The 17,522-nt window shown below is 35.7% G+C and overlaps 1 protein-coding gene across 1 annotated transcript in view; it reads right to left on the reverse strand.

Annotated features, from left to right (window-relative positions):
* The window catches only part of BRCC3 (BRCA1/BRCA2-containing complex subunit 3), a 52,385-nt gene that overhangs the window by 15,154 nt on the left and 19,709 nt on the right, over positions 1-17,522 (reverse strand). The window contains exons 7-8 of the mRNA XM_078065034.1: positions 17,194-17,249; positions 1,810-1,884 (exon numbers count right to left, since the gene is read on the reverse strand). Coding sequence (XP_077921160.1) covers positions 1,810-1,884; positions 17,194-17,249 — 131 coding nt within the window. The remainder of the gene's footprint in view (positions 1-1,809; positions 1,885-17,193; positions 17,250-17,522) is intronic.

Here is a 17,522-nt window from a genome sequence, read left to right on the forward strand (position 1 = left end):
GAATCACAAAGGGGCAGTAAGAAAATTTTGTGGGTGATGGATATTTTCATTATCTTGATTGTGGTGATGGTATGTACATGTCAAAACTTAACAAATTGTCTACTTTAAACATGTGTAGTTTATTGTATGCAATTATACCTCAATAAAGCTGTTAAAAAATAAAAGGAATCAGGGCTCCTTGGAGAAATGCCAAATCCAGGAAAGAACAAGACGAAAGTGGAACATCTCGTGCCAGAAAATCAAGCAGTACTCAAATAATGAGAACATGTCAAAAGAACATGTCAAAAGAACATGGGACGGGCTTCCACTGGTTGATTCTGAAACAATGCATGCCTCAAAATAGCTAATGATAACAACGGATTAGAACCCACTGAATAAAATAAGAATCCAGATATACACACAAATATAAATAAATGAATGAATAAATAAACAAATGGGTAGGGAAAGCCCTTCCTGGGAGTAGAATCCCAACTGGTAAAAGGAATGATGGAATTAGAACCTTGCCTTTGATAATCATCTTAGTAATAAAGAATTTAGGAAAGAATCACTGATGAATGCTAAAACTCCCCACAATATACTTATTCATTTCAAAGGGAAGAGTAACTTTACAGTGGAAAACTTCAAAGACACTACCTTAAGCATCCAGTCAAAGTTGAAACCACCAGTAATGGGACAAATTGATACCATGTGCCTCCTGATAGAAATCACTGAGAAGAACGCAACATGACTTTTGTGGTAGTTTTGCCAAAAGTGCGTAATCTGCATCTCATCATGAAAAATGTAAACAAATCCAAAATGAGGGACATTTTCCAAAATAGCTGGCCTACAGTCTTCAAAAATCCTACATTCACAGAAGATCAAAGGAGACCACGGAGTCATGATAATGACATGCAATGTGTGAACCTGCATCCAAGACCAAAATAAAGTGTTGTTTCCCACTACAAGCAGTGTTACTAAGATAACTGGTGAAATTTGAACACTATCTATCGACTAGGTAATAGTACTGTATGAATTTTAATGTCCTGAATTGACTCTTTTATTGTTATTATGTAAGAGAATGGACCTGTTCTTTAGGAAATGTCCATGGAAGGGGCATTATGTGTGTAACGTATTCTCAAATGGTTCAGGAAACACTATTCATAGGTATAAGGAAAAAATGATAATGGAAATTTGATAAACTGTTGACATTTGAGGAATCTCGGTAAAGGGCACACAGGAATCCTTTGTACTATTCTTGCAACTTTTCTGTAAATTTGAAATTATTTTAAAACAATGTTAAAAAACACTAAGAGTAATAACTAAAAGAATCAAAACAGTACATACAACTTCTAAAACAGAAAAAAGAAAAGAAAATTCAGTGTAACAAACGGCAGGGAAAGTAAAAAGAATTAAATAGAAAGCATGGCAAACAGAAGGCAAAAAAGACAATTGCAGAAATACTGCCACATATATCAGCAATGATAATAAAATGAATGCATTACACTCACCTATTAAGACAGATGTTCTGATTGTTTAAAACCAAATAACTCAAGATCTTGCTATATTCTATTTACAAGAGACATACCTGAAACAAAATAACTGAGGAAGGTTGACAATGAAGGAATAGAAAAAGTTGTAAAAGGAAAAGGCTACATGCAAGAGGCAGTCTCACCTTCCTCCTTGGTAACTACCTGACAGGCCTCTCTGCTTAGGTGTGGCTACTTCACTAAGTTCTGCCAGTGAGATGGAAATGGAATTGTTTTCTGGGCTTTCTGAGGTCATTTATCAGAAATGGGCTGAGCTAGGATGGGCCCCTTTTTGCCCTCCTACCTTTCCTCTTCCTTCTGGCCCTCAATGGAGATGTGCTGGCTGGAACTCCAGAAGTCTCGTGGACCATGAGGGGACCTTAGGATGAAAACCATATACCAAGATGGTGAAGCAGAAGATAGGAGCCTGGGTCCCTGATGACATCACAGAGCCCTGGAATACCTATCTCCAGACTTCTACCCAAGAAAGAAATAATCTTTCTTGTTTAAACTCTTATTTATTTATTTTTTCCTAATATATGTAGTTCAACCTAAACCTGACAGGAACAATAATATTCTTTAGAAATACTTTAAGACATACATACATAAATGTGTAAGTGGGCAAAGAAGACTATTTCACATTTTATTAAGGAAAACACAACAGGACAATATAATAGTTATGAACCTTTATAAACTCTTTATGCAATAACAATGCAGCTTCAAAATATATAAACCTAACCCTGACTAAAATATAGAAGTGGATGGGAATTTTATATACATCTCTCTCAGATATGTATAATCAAAACCACAAACTATGAGGAAGGACATAAGGATCACTATAACACAACTTAAGACACTCAGCTGTGGTCCAACAAAACTTGATTTCTAACATAGGCACCAGGCCCTTGTGACCTACAGGGTGTAGTCTATGGACCTCTTTTCTAGGTAACAAAGGAAATATCCAAAAATTTCCATAAAGCCGGTATTACCTAGGCCACAGTTACCATGTGTTAAAAATTATGGGGCACCTGGGTGGCTCAGTCAGTTAAGCATCCAGCTCTTGATTTCAGCTCAGGTCATGATCTCAGAGAGTGAGATCAAGCCCTGCAGCACACTCTGTGCTGGGCAGGGAGCCTGCCTGAGATTCTCTCTCTCCCTCTCCCTCTGCCCCTCCCCGCCCCACACTCTCACTCTCTCTAAAAAAAAAAATTTAAAAATTAATGCAATAGCAAAATAAATAAATAAATAAAGTCCACCCCCTCCCAGATCTACAAATCTGGAAATTTTTAAATGCACTTCTAAATAAATCTTGGGTTGAAGAGAAAATAAAAACTGAAAACATAAATCAGAAGTTTAAAAAAAAAGCCATTGGAACCTATGGAATGAAGCAAAAGTGAGGAGGAAAATTTACAGCATTAAAAGTATTTATCAGAAAACAAGGAAGACAGAAAATAAACTTAGTTTTCACCTCAAGAATTTATCTTTTTAAAGATTTTATTTATTTACCTGAGAGAGAGAGAGAGAGAGAGCGAGAGGGCGAGAGCGCACAGCAGGGGGAGCGGCAGGCAGAGGGAGAAGCAGGCTTCCCGCGGAGCAGGGAGCCCGACGCGGGGCTCGATCCCAGGACCCCAAGATCATGACCTGAGCCGAAGGCAGACGCTTAACGACGACTGAGCCACCCAGGTGCCCCTTATCTCAAGAATTTAGAATGAAGACAACAACGAGAACAACACAGCAACAATAAAACATACAGAAAACAGAAGGAAGAAATTAATAAAGAAAAAAAGCAGAATTTTTTTAAAATTGATCTGGAGAACTTAAAGCTGGTCCTTTGAAAAAAACCAACAAAATAGATGAGTCTTTGGCAACAGAATCAAGAAAAAAGAGAAAACACAAGTAAACAGCATTAGCAATGGAAAAGGGGACATACTTAAAGAAACAGATCACACAATCATCCACTCAAGAAATATTTAAGGAATGGCTACCATGTGACAGGCCTTGCTCTAGGTGCTAGTCAACAAGACAGACAAGGTCCCCACAATCATGGAGACAACAATCTAATGGCGGGAAAGAGACTGTAAATAATAAAAGAATAACTTCCTTTAGTGATAAATGCTACAAAGAAAATGAAACAGATTTAAAAAAAAAATTTTTTTTAATGTTAAATACATATATCCTCAAGTCCAAAGAATGGAAAACAGATGAAATGGATAATTTTCTAGGAAACTATAAATTACCATAACTGACAAATTCTGCATGATTCCACTTATATGAGGCATCTAAAATAGTCAAACTCATAGAAGCAGAGAATACAGTAGTGGTTGCCAGGGGCGGGGGTAGGTATAAAGGGGGTTGTTATTCAATGGGCATAAAGCTTCAGTTATGCTACATGAATAAATTCTAAAGATCTGCTGTACAACACGGTGCCTATAGTTAACAGTAAGATACAGTGCATTTCAAAATTTGTTAGGACGGCAAATCTCATGCTCTCTTCTTACCACAAAAAACAAAGTAAAATGAATCCAAAAAAAACCCCGCAAAGGACACAAGGAAACTTTGGAGGTACTGGAAATGTCTATTACCTTGATTGTGGTGACGGTATCACGTCTATTTACACAGTCCAAACTCATCAAATTATATATATTAAATAGTGTAGTTCTTTGTATATCAATTATGCCTTAACAAAGCTGTTTAAAAAATGAACAAGCAAGAAAAAAAATAGCACTGTGCGGCTAAAATAAGGTCTTGAAGATTAAGATGGTTAAAAAAAAAAACCCAGAACACTCAATGGGTGCCATAATTTTCATTGTTCATGGGTCTCTCCTTTATTGTATGTGTGATGACATTCTAGCCCTATACCTGATTTATATGTAGGTTCTAAATCATTTGTAACCCAATAAAGTCAGAAGTAAAACTTGTAAAGCCCAGTAAGATAAGACAAGGATAAGGCTCAGGAATTCAAACAACAGAGGAAGAGAAGAATCATCTTATGTCTTATATTGCATATCTTACTTATTCCTATCTTGCATAACTGAAACTTTGTATCCTTTGACAAGAAACTTTCAGCTTGATGAAATCCCATTTGCCTATTTTTGCTTTTGTTGCCATATCCACAAAAATCATTGCCAAGTTCTTGAAAAAGCTTTTTTCCTACATTTTACTCTACTACTTTTATGGTTTTAGGTCTTACATTTCAGTCTTGAATCCATTTAACAAGGTGATTAAGGATCTGTGATTGTAAAAGACATGTTTACATGGCTTCACAGCTGAATTCTAAGTAACCTTTGAAGGATAGGTGGTTCTAAATTAATTTACATGTTTTTCCAGACCATACAGAAAGGTTAAAATCTCCCCAATTTTTTTAAATAACTAGAATAATTTTAACACCAAAACCTGATTAGAGATATCACAGAAAAAGAAAACTATTGACCAATATCACTTGTAGATGTAAAAATTCAGAATAAAATATCAACAAATCAAATATAGCAGTGTAATTAGGGAATAATACACAATGAGTAAATTGAGTTTAATCCAGAAATACAAGGTTCCTTAAGCTTCAGGAAATCTAAATGTATTATAATTCATTACATCAATAGATTATAGGAGAAAAACCGTAGACATTGGAAAGACATTGACAAAAGTCATTGCTAATGCAAACTGTCAGGTACTTGATGTGTCTCCTCTCATTTAATCTTCCCCAAAGTCCTGTGCCTCCCTTCATTGATGAGGAAAGGCACTCAGAGATTAAGAGATTTGCTCAAACCTGGCATACAGGGCCACTCTTAATGTCAGGCAGTTATTAGTGAGAGTTGCTGGGGTTTTTACCTGCTGATGTGCATGATTTCTTTATATGTTCTGGGAATTTCATCCTTTGTCAAGTGTGTTGCAAATATTTTGCAACTTTATTGTGCTATTTGTTAGACAAAAACTTTGAAATGTATTTACTGTGTTATCATTTATGCCATTTGTCTTCTTTAAAATACCTTTCTTTTCCTGAAGACCATAAATATAGCCCAAAGTATTTTCTTTTATCATTTTGGTTTTTACATTTACAACCTTACTTCACCTGGAACTTAACTGAGTTAACCCCTTGTGGTCACATCACTAGTTGTCCTCACGTACCACTGATTTGTGAAACAGGCATGGGACCTTGAGCCAGCCAACCTGGTTTGAGTCCTGAAGGCACCTTTAACTGGGTGTGTGACTTTGGGAAAATAACTCAAGGTCTCTCTGCCTCAGTTTCCTTATATGTTAAGTGGAGATATTAATTCACTGTTCCCCTTATAGTGTTATTGTGAGAGGCCTTTTTTTTTACTTTTGTCATACAGTCAGAAGTGTAGGGAGTACAGTTCAGAAAATTTTAACATAGACTCCAGTAGCCACTTTAACAAGGATACAGAATTTTCCATCAACCACTCTAAAAAACTGTCTCAGAGTTTGGTAATCTACTCACCTACTGAAGGAATTGGGGTTGTTTCTATTTTATGGCAGTTATGATAAAGCTGCTTTAAACATATGCATACAGGGTTGTGTGTGAAATTATGTTCCTTTCTCTATGGCAGATAACAAGACTGCTAAGTCACATAGTTTTCTAAAGTGACTATATCACTGTGCATCGGCACTAGCATTTTATGAGCTCTGGTTCTGCATCCTTGCCAGCACTTGGTTCTGTATATATTTTAGTGATTCTACTAGGTATGTAGGGGTATCTCATCATGGTTTCCATTTTCATTTTCCTAATAGCTAGTGATGTTCACCATCTTTTCATGTGCTTATTTGCTATCCTTATATACTTGTTGAAGTATCTGTTCATATCTTTTGCCTGTTTCTTAATTGGGTTGTTTGCTTTTTTGTTGAGTTTTAAGAGTTCTTTATATATTGTTGATACAAGTCTATTGTCCGATATGTGATTTGCAAATATTTTCACTCGTTCTGTAGCTAGTCTTTTTATTCTCTTAAAAGTTTCTTTCATGGGGGTGTGTGGGTGGCGTGTCTGCCTTCAGCTCAGGTCATGATCTCAGGGTCCTGGGATCGAGCCCCATGTCAGGCTCCCTGCTCAGTGGGGAGTCTGCTTCTCCCTCTCCCTCTGCCCTTCCCCCCTCCATGCTGGCTCATGTTCTCTCTCTCTCTCTCTCAAATAAAATTTTTTAAAAGTTTCACTCAGCAAAGTTTTTAATTTTAATGAAGTCTCATTTATCAAATTTTTTTCTTTTATGGAAAATACTTTTGGTTCTATGTGTAAGTTGTTGGCAAACCCAACACACAGATTTTCTCCTCTCTTTTCCTCTAAATCTTTCATAGTTTTGTCTTCTATTTGGACCTATGATCTTTTCTTTATATGAAGTTTGATATAAGGTTTAGATTGACATTATTTTATATATGGTAGTCTAATTGTCTAATGCCATTTGCTGAAAATGCTATCCTTCCTTCACTGTATAGCTTTTTCGGTTTTGTCTAAAATCAGTTGGTCATCTTTTTGTGGGTCTATTTCTGAACTCTATTCCGTTCCACTGATCTAGGTGTTTATCCCTTAACCAGTACCGTGCTGTCTCAATTATTGAAACAGCACACAAATGTACTCTCAATTTGCCTCTCTTCTCTCCTTTTTGTCTCTACAGATTAGCCTATTCTGGGTATTTCATACCATTATGTGGCTTTCTGTATCAGGCTTCTTTAACTTAGCATGTATTCAGGCCTCATCCATGTTATAGCATTTATCAGTACTTCATTCCTTTTTATAACTGAATATTCCCATTGTACGGATACACTACATTTTGTTTATCCTTATCAGTTGATGGACATATGGGCTGTTTCCATGTTTTGGCTATTATAAAAAATGCTGCTATCAGCATTCAAGTACAAGTTTTTCTTTGAACCCTTGTTTTCAATTGTCTTTGGTTTTACCTAAGGGTAGAATTGCTAGGTCATATGTTAATTCTATATATAAATTGTTGAGGAATCACCAGACTTTTCCACAGCAACTGAAGCAATGGATATTCCCACTGTCTCCACAGCCTCAGCAATATGTTATTTTCCTTTTAAAAAAATTATAGCTATCCTAGTGGGTGGGAAGTAGTATGTAATCATTATTATTTTTTACTTGCATTTCCCTAGACTAATGATGTTGGACAGCTTTTTATGTGTTTACTGGCCATTTATATACATTCCTTGGAGAAATGTCTACTCAAGTCCTTTGCCCATTTTTAAAAATTGAGATGCAATTCATATAAAATCAACCATTTTAAAGTGGACAATTCAGGTAGGACTTAGTACATTCACAATGCTGGGGGACCCCAACGCCTGACTAGTTCTAAAACATGTTTATCACCCCAAAATAAAACACCATATTCATTAAGCAGCTGCTCCCCATTCTTCCCTCTCTTCAACCCATTGCCAACCACCAATTTGCTTTCTGTCTCTATGAATTTAGCTATTCTGAATACTTTATATAATGAAATCATACAATATGTGACCTTTTGTGTTTGGCTTCCTTCACTTAGCATAATGTTTTCAAGATTCCTCCATGTTGTAGCAGGTTTCAACATTTCATTCCTTTTCTATGAATAATATTCCATTCAATGGATATACAGTTGATCCTTAATATGGGTTTGAATTGTGTGAGTCCACTTATATACAGATTTTTTCTTAAATACAGAAAAGTATTATAAATGTATTTTCTTATTATTTTATTAATTTTCTTTTCCATAGCTTACTTTATTAGAAGAATACAGTATATAATACATATACAAAATATGTGTTAATTGACTGTTTATGTTATCAGTAAGGTTTCTGGTCAACAGTAGGCTATCAGTAGTTAAGTTTTGGGGAGGTCAAAAGTTATATGTGTATTTTTTACTGCATGGAGGGTTGGCACCCCAGCCCCCATGTTGTTCAAGGATCAACTATACTATATTTAGCTTATCCGTTCATCAGCTGATGAACATTTGGGTTGTTTCCATCTTTTGACTATTGTAACTACTGCTGCTATGAATATTCACATACAAGTATTTGAGTATATGTTTTTAATTCTTTTGGATATGTACCTAGGAATACAATTACTAGATCATAAGATAATTCTATTTTAACCTTTTGAAGAACCACCAAACTGTTTTTCACAGTGACCACACCATTTTATATTCCCACCAGCAATGTCTGAAGGTTCCAATTTCTCCACATCTTTGCCAACTTGCTATTTTCCATTTTAAAAATTATGTTCAACTTATCAAATGTGAGGTGGCATCTCATTTTAGCTTTGATTTGCATTTTCCAAATGATTGATGTTGAACATTTTTTCATGTACTTGTTGACCATTTGTACATCTTCTTTAGAAAGGTCTATTCAAATTCCTTGTCAATTTTTAAATTGAGTCTTGTCATTTTGCTGTTGAATTTTAAGAGTACCTTATATATTCTGAATACTAGAGCCACAGTAGATATATGACTGGCAAATATTTTCTATTCTGTAGCTTGTCCTTTCACTTTCTTGATAATGTCTTTTGAGGCACAAGAGTTTTGAATTTTTTAAAAGTCCACTTTATGTTCTTCTGTTATTCATGCTTTTGTGTCATATCTAAGATTCCATCTACAATCCAATGTCAGGGGGTGCCTGCCTGAGTGGCTCAGTCGGTTAAGCATCCAACTCCTGATCTCAGCTCGGGTCTTAATCTCAGGGTCATGAGTTCAAGCCCCGTGTTGGGCATGGAGCCTACTTAAAAAATTAATTAATTAAAATTAAAATTAAAATAAATCCAATGTCATGATTATCCTTATGTTTTCTTCTAAGTGTTTTCTGGTGTCAGCTCTTCTATTTAGGTCATTGATCTATCTTGAGTTAATTTTTGTTTATACTAGATGTGGATATCCAGTTGTCCCAGCACCACTTGTTGAACAGACTATTCTTTCCTCTTTGAATGACAACAGTACCCTTGTTGAAAATCAATTGGCCATAGGTATACAGGTTTACATCTGGATTCTCAATTCCATTCCACTGGTTTGTATGTCTATACTGATGCCAGATCCACACCGTTTTGGTTGCTGAAGCTTTGTATAAGTTTTGAAATCTGGAAGTGTGATTCCTCCAATTTTGTTCTTTTTCAATATTATTTTGGCTATCCAGGGTACCTTGCAATTTCATATAAATTTTAGGATCATCTTTTCCATTTCTGTAAAAAGGGCCATTAGAATTTTATTTTTTTAAGATTTTATTTATTTGTAAAACAGAAAGAGAGAGAGCACAAGCAGGGGGAGCAGGAGAGGAAGCAGCAGACTCCCTGCTGAGCAAGGAGCCCAATGTGGGGCTCGATCCCAGGACCTTGGGATCATAACCTGAGCCGAAGGCAGACGTTTAATCGACTGAGCCACCCAGGTGCTCCAAAAAGGGCCATTAGAATTTTAATAGGGATTGTATTGAATCTGGAGGTCTCTTTGAGAAGTACTGTCATCTAAACGATACTGAATCTTCTGATCCATGAATATGGGATGTCTTCTGATTTATTTAGGTGTTCTTTAATTTCTTTCAGCAGTATATTCTATTTTTAACTTTACAAATCTTTCCCATACTTGGTTAAATTTTTTTCCTGGGTATTTCATTATTATGGATGCTACTGTAAATGGAACTATTTTCTTAATTTCCTTTTTGGATTGTTCCTTGCTGGTGTGTAAAACACAATTGACTTTTGTATATTGACCAAACACTATAGCTTTGCTGAATTTATTAGCTCTAATAGCTTTTGGGGACTTCTTTGGGATTTTCTATATAGATAGATAGGATCATGTCATCTTCAAATACAGATAGTTTTACTTCTTACTTTCCAACTTGGATGCCCTTTATTTCTTTTCTTGCCTAATTGTCTTGGCTAGAACTACTAGTACAATGTTGAATAGCAGTGGTGAAAGTGGGCATCCTTGTCTTGTTCCTTATCTTAGAAAGTTTTCACTCTTTCACCACTGAGTAAAATGTTATCTGTGGGTTCTCTTAACTGTCCATAAATGTTGAGGAATGTCCTCTAAATTCCTAGTTTTCTGAGTGTTTTTATCATGAAACTGTGTTGGAATTTGTCAAATACTTTTTGTGCATCAATTAAGATAATCATGTGGGTTTTTTCCTTCATATTATATTAACTGATTTTATCTTAAAACTTGCTTAGATGTCTGGGATAAATCCCAGTTGGTCATGGCATATTATCCTTTTAATATGCTGTAGGATTCAGTTTGCTAGGACTTTACTGAAAATTTTTATCTGTATTCACAAGGAATATTGCTTTGTAATTTTCTTTTTTCTTTTCTGTGATATTTTTGTCTGGCTTTGGTAACAGGGTAATGTTGGACTCAAAGAATGAGTTAGAAGTACTTCCTCCTCTTCTATTTTTTGGAAGAATTTGAGAAGGATTAGTGTTAATTCTTCTTTTAGTGTGTGGCAGAATTAACCAGTGTAGTCATCTGGTTTTAGAATTTTCTTTGTCAGGAGGTTTTTGACTACAGATTCAATCTATTTTTTGTAGGTCTGTTCTAGTTTTCTTTCTTTTTGAACCAGTTTTGGCGATTTGTGTATTTCTAGGGATTTTTCCATTTCATTTAGGTTATCTAATGTGTTGGCATGCAATTGTTCAGTTTTACCTTATAATCCTTTTATTTCTGGAAGGTCAGTAGTAGTGTCCCTACTTCTATTTCAGATTTTAGTTACTTGTGTCTTCTCTCATTTTTCTTTGTCATTCTAACTAAAGATATGTCAGTTTTGTTGGCCTTTTCAAAGAACTACCTTTTGGTACAGCTGATTCTATTGTTTTTCTTTTAAAAAAAAAAAAGATTTATTTGAGAGAGAGTGAGTGAGAGAGCACAAGCAGGGGTAGGGACAGAGGGAAAGGGAGAAGCAGACTCCTGGCTGAGCAGGAAGCCCGATGTGGGGGCTCAATCCTAGGACCCTGAGACCATGACCTGAGCCAAACGAAGACACTTAACTGACTGAGCCACCCAGGTGCCCCTTATCCATTGTTTTTCTATTCCCTATCTTGTCTTCAACTTTAACATTTATGATTTCCTTCCTTCTGATTGCTTTGTATTTTGTTGACACTTTTTCCAGTTCCTTAAAATGTAAAGTTAGGTTATTGACTTAAGATATTTCTTTTTTATTTTATTATTTTTTTAATTTTTATTTTTTTAAAGATTTTATTTATTCATTTGAGAGAGAGAGAGAGAGCACAAGCAGAGGGAGAGGCAGAAGCAGACTCCCCACTGAGCTGACAGCCAGACATGGGGCTTGATCCCAAGACCCTGAGATCATGACCTGAGCCGAAGGCAGATGCTTAACCAACTGAGCCACCCAGGCGCCCCTGTTTTATTTTTTAAGTATCTCTACAACCAACCTGGGGCTGGAACTCACAACCCCGAGATCAAGAGTCACACGCTCTACCAACTGAGACAGCCAGGCGCCCCTGACTGATTTCTTCTTTAATATACAGCTATAAATTTCTGAGTACTGCTTTTTCTGTACCCCATAAATTTTGGTATATTGTGATTTTATTTTCAGTCTCAAAGTATTTTCTAATTTCTTTTGTAATTTTTTCTTTGTCCCATTGGTTAAGACTGTGTTATTTAATTTCTACATATTTGGGAAATTTCCAAATTTCCTTCTGTAACTGATTTCAGATCTCATTCTATATTTGTAGAAGATACTTTGTATGGGGCGCCTGGGTGGCTCAGTCATTAAGCGTCTGCCTTCGGCTCAAGTCATGATCCCAGGGTCCTGGGATCGAGCCCCGCATCGGGCTCCCTGCTCGGCAGGAAGCCTGCTTCTCCCTCTCCCACTCCCCCTGCTTGTGTTCCCTCTCTCCCTGTGTCTCTCTCTGTCAAATAAATAAAATCTTTAAAAAAAAAAAAAAAAAGAAGATGCTTTGTATGATTTCAAACTTTTTAAATTTATTGAGACTTGCTTTGTGGACTAACATGCAGTTTATCCTGGAGAACATCCCATGTGCACTTGAGAAAAATGTATTTTTAGCTACAGTTTGGTGGATCTACTAGTAACAATACTCTCAGTTTTGGTTTACCTGGGAATGTCAATTTCTCCTTCATTTTTAGAGGATCATTTTGCCAGATACAGAATTCTTCCTTAGTAGTTCTGTTCTTTTTTTTTTTTTTTTTCTATCAACATTTAGAATATTTCATCCCACTGACTTCTAGCCTCTCTGGTTTCTAATGATAAATTGCCTCTCAATCTTATTGAGAATCCCTTGTGTGTAATGAGTCCCTTCTCTCTTGCTGCTGTCAAGATTCTCTCTTTGCCTTTTGCTTCCAACACTTTGATTATAATATGTATCAGTGTCAATCTCCTTGAGTTTATCCTGCTTGGAGTTCTTTGAGATTCTTGGGATGTGTAGCTTCATGCCTTTCATCAAATTTGGGAACTTTTTGACCATTATTCCTTTATATATACTTTCTGCTCCTTTCTTTCTCTCCTCTTGTACTGAGACTCCTATTTTGAGTATATTGATAATGTTTCAAAGTGTCCCACGGGTCTCTTAGGCTCTGTTCAATTTTCTTCATTCTTTTTACTTTCTGTTCCTCAGACACTAATATCAGTTGATTCTTTCTTTCGTCTTCTCAAATCTGTTGTTGAACCTCCCTGGTGCATTTTTCACTTCAGTTATTGTACTTCTCATTCCAGAATTCTTATTTGGTTCCTTTTTATAATTTATCTCTTTACCAATATTCTCTATTTGATATCCTCTGTCATTTTCATGGTTTCCTTTAGTTCTTTGTACATGGTTTCCTTTTAACTTTTTGAGAATATTTTAGTTGATTAAAAGTCTTTGTCTAGTAAGTCCAATGTCTGGGCGTCCTCCAGGAATGTTTTTATTAATTCTTTTTTCCTGTTTATGGCCCAAAATTTGTTTCTTTGAATGCCTTTTTTTGTTGTTAAAACTGGATGGTTTGAATATTATAACACAGTAACAGTGGAAATCAGATTCTACCCAACCCTAGGGTTTGTTGTTGCTGATTGTTTTAACTGATTTTGTGTGTTTAGTGACTTTCTTGAACTAATTTTTCATAATCTATATTCTTTGTTATGTGTGGCCACTGAGATTGCTGTCCTGTTAGCTTAGTGGCCATGTAGTGACTCAACAGAGATTTCCTTAAATGTGAGATTGTGATTTTTTTTTTTGACTAAGCATTTGCCTGGTTGCTATAAAGTTTTGATTAGTTTCTACAGTTCTAATAACGTTGATTCTGACAGTTTTTGCCAGATTATTCACTGCTTTTGTGGAGAACTTCCTGGCAAATCCATCCAGTGAGTCTTGTATTTCAGTGATTGTAATCTTTAGTTCTAAAGTTTGCACTGGGTTCTTTAAAAGGGTGTTGCATTTGTTTGCTGAGACTTTCTATTTAAACATTTGCTACAGATGTATTTGTGATTTTAAAAAACATTTTTATAATAGTTACCTTAAAGTCTTTATCAGGTCATTCCTACATCATTTGTCACCTCAGTGTTGGCATCTGTTGATTATTGTTTTCCATGCAAGTTGAAACTTCTGTGGTTCTTCCCATGCTAAGTAATTCTGAATTATATCCTGTGTATTTTGAATATTTTTTATGATATACTGGGTCTTGTTTATATTCTACAGAGAGTGTTGTTGTTTTTGTTTTAGCAGGTCATCTGCTTAGTTAAGTTCAGGTTGAAATTTCCACAGTGGGCCGTGGTTCCAATGTCAGTATAATTTTCAGAGCGTTTCTAGTGCTCTTCAGATCTTCCTGCATATATGCCACCCAGTGGTTAGTATGGAACCGATGTGGTGGTCTACTAGTTAATTCAGTTATCATTTATGCTAATTAGGATCAGGTCGATACATACATGGCTCACGAGTGGGCCCAGAAATTTATAAACAGGGCACCTGGGTGGCTCAGTCATTAAGTGTCTGCCTTCGGCTCAGGTCATGATCCCAGGGTCCTGGGATTGAGCCCCGCATTGGGCTTCCTGCTCCACGGGAAGCCTGCTTCTCCCTCTCCCACTCCCCTTGCTTGTGTTCCCTCTCTCGCTGTGTCTCTCTCTGTCAAATAAATAAATAAAATCTTAAAAAAAAAAAAATTTATAAACAACTTTATGAAGTTGGCTTTAACACACTCCTCCCTTTGTGTAATTTCCTGGAGGCTACCCTTTTTGGTCTTCCTGCCAGAAATTTTGGACTCTCGTTAATCTTCTTTTGTGCTCTTCCACAACTGGGCCTCTGTATACATAGAATGTTTAGTAACTAGCCTTCCATTCTTAAGCCAACATTATCATCACCATCATTAGCAACAACAGCAGCAGTAAAAGTTCTCCTAACTAATAGAATAAACTGTCTCGGATTGCAGCAATTGTTAAGATTGGTATCCCAGAGCAAGATACCTGAAATCTAACATTTAGTGATCCCTGAGAAAAGTGGCTGGCTCTCAACTCACTCACCCTAAAATAAAGCCTCCTGTTGACAAGCTAAGGCCACAAATAATGAGCTATCACTCATGTTTTTGTTGGCTTGTTCTTAAAAGAGGATGAAAAAGAAATATTTTTAAAAATAAGTTATAAAATATTATAAATATAACATGAATATAAATATAATAAAAAATAAACAGAAAAATTACCACAGAGGAAACAGGTAACTGAAAAAACAGAAGAAAATTTAACATTTCCTATTTAACTATCATATCAACAAATCAAGAATAGGATACTGTGAAATAGGAATAACAACTAAACAAGGAAAAATCTCTAAGTTAAGATACAAAAAATTGCTAAATGAATGGGCTAGAAGATAAAATCTAAAATATACTTGAGAAATCAGAACAACAACAGAAGAGAGAGACAGAAAATATGAGTTAAAAGAGTCACTACCATCAATCTACAACCTTTAATATCTAATATGAGTTCTAGAAAGAGAAAGGGAAAACAGGGGGAAGATTTATCAAAGAATAGAGAAAAGGATATGACACACCTGTCCTACTAACCTATGGGGAGAATGAGGTAGTCATAGGAGAGGAAGCTGTTAAGGTATCTCTTTATGTTGGGGCTTTAACTCCATGAGAGAGGAGAAATACATTGGGTAAACGAAGGTGGGCATTAACCATGAATAGAAGGATTCATGCCCTGATTCCCAAAACCAGCATGAAACCAGGAAGTCTCCTTTCCCTATAGCATAAGTTCATTTACTTCATCTTTCCAATACTTCAAATGCCATCTTCAAGTCAAAATGGAAAGGGAAGTAACTCAAAGAATGAGAAATTATCCCCCAAAGACTGAGTTACACTTGAAGAAGCTTTAAATGATGGGATTGGATTGAATTATAAATAAGATTTTCTCTTCCCAGGAACTGGGTATATATGGATTGTTTTATCTGAGGATACCAAAGAAAATGATAGCAGAGAACTTCCCAGAGTTGAAGGACAAGTGCTGACTGACAGCATCCAGCAGTTTGAGTCATAGAATATTCACACTCTGGTTATATGATATAAAATTTCACAACATTAAGAATAGGGAAGTTCCCAAAAGCTGTCAGAGAAAAAAAGAAGTGCCCTATAAAAGAATAAGAATTAGACTGGTTAAAGACTCAAATGCATACCTTTCTTAGAAAGAGTGAACCAAGAAAGACGACACGAAATCCAGACAGTGGATTGAAATGAAATCCACTGAAATCGGTGGGTCTAACCAAGGACAATAATGAAGGAAAGTTCCAGGATGTCAGCCAAGACCTGACTAAGGTGGGAAGATGGAGGGCTTCAGGGAGTGAGCCTAGCAAAAGCAGGGACTCCAAAGATTTCTATATTACTCCTAAGAATTTGGAACTCAGGGAGGTGATAAAGGCAGAAAAATAAGAAGAGAAAAGCCATTCAAAAACCCCATGAAAAAGCAAAAAGCTATTCAAAAAAGGAAATGGAATCATAATATACTACTTTACACTGCTTGGTTGTACATGGAATAATATTTACATAATCATAATAACATAAACACTTTATTTTCTACTCTTAGAGTCAACTAGTAGAGAAAGCACAGAAAATGCAATTATGGTTATAACACATAACACACATGTTTGCAACTGTGAAAATTTAAAGGTTTATAGTAAAAAAACAGCAAGGAGCCAAAAGATACTGTCTATTGTCTGTTGTTGACAGAATAAATAAAGGGGCAAACCTTAAGAATAGAAAAGTCACCAACAGAAGAACAAAAAGTAGTAATATAATATAATAGAGATGGGGCAGGGTACTTGAGCTTAATCCTCATTTGTTGAGGGCAAAATAACATAATAAGAATAGATAACATCTAAAATTAGTAAATCAAGAAAGAGTATGAAAAGTATATTATTTAGAGATATCAAAGTAAACATCACTTTGGCTCTGCTGAAGTGACTGATGTGTTTCCTTCCGGATATTTTATGTATTTACCAGCAAGTATGCTGGTGTGTTGATGTATAGATTTCTCTTCCATATCCTTACACAAATGGTAGCATGCTATACATACTATTCTTGTATCTTGCCTTTTTTATTTAATGATGTTTCTTACAGATATTTCTGTATTACTACTGAACTTCCTCATATTTTTAATGGCTGCATATTATTCCATTATTTAGATGCATAATTTATTTAATTGGGTATGTACAATCAATTCCCTGGAATGAAAATTAGCCCATACATACATACATACATACATATGTCTCTGTCATACTTACTCTGAGCTCTTTTGGGCCTGTATAGATTGAAAGCAAGTGTAGAGTACTCGGCCAGTCTAAAAGAAAAAAAAAAGGAAAAAGAAAGAGAGAAAGAGAGAGGAAAAAAAGAAAGAAAAGAAAGAGAGAAAGAAAGAAAGAAATATCACACAGAGAAGGATTAATATTGATACAGGTATAGCACTTTAGAAGATTCAAACCTAATACTCATATCCTTACATGAGTGGTATCCGAAGACCCTCTAGAAGTGGAAGGTTAAAAGGGATTCCAAAGATGGAATATGTCATAAATCAATTTCTATAAAGGATCATGTACTCAACTCAGTCAATATG

This window comes from Halichoerus grypus, chromosome X (assembly GCF_964656455.1).
Source record: "Halichoerus grypus chromosome X, mHalGry1.hap1.1, whole genome shotgun sequence".
In the NCBI taxonomy this organism is placed as follows: domain Eukaryota; kingdom Metazoa; phylum Chordata; class Mammalia; order Carnivora; family Phocidae; genus Halichoerus; species Halichoerus grypus.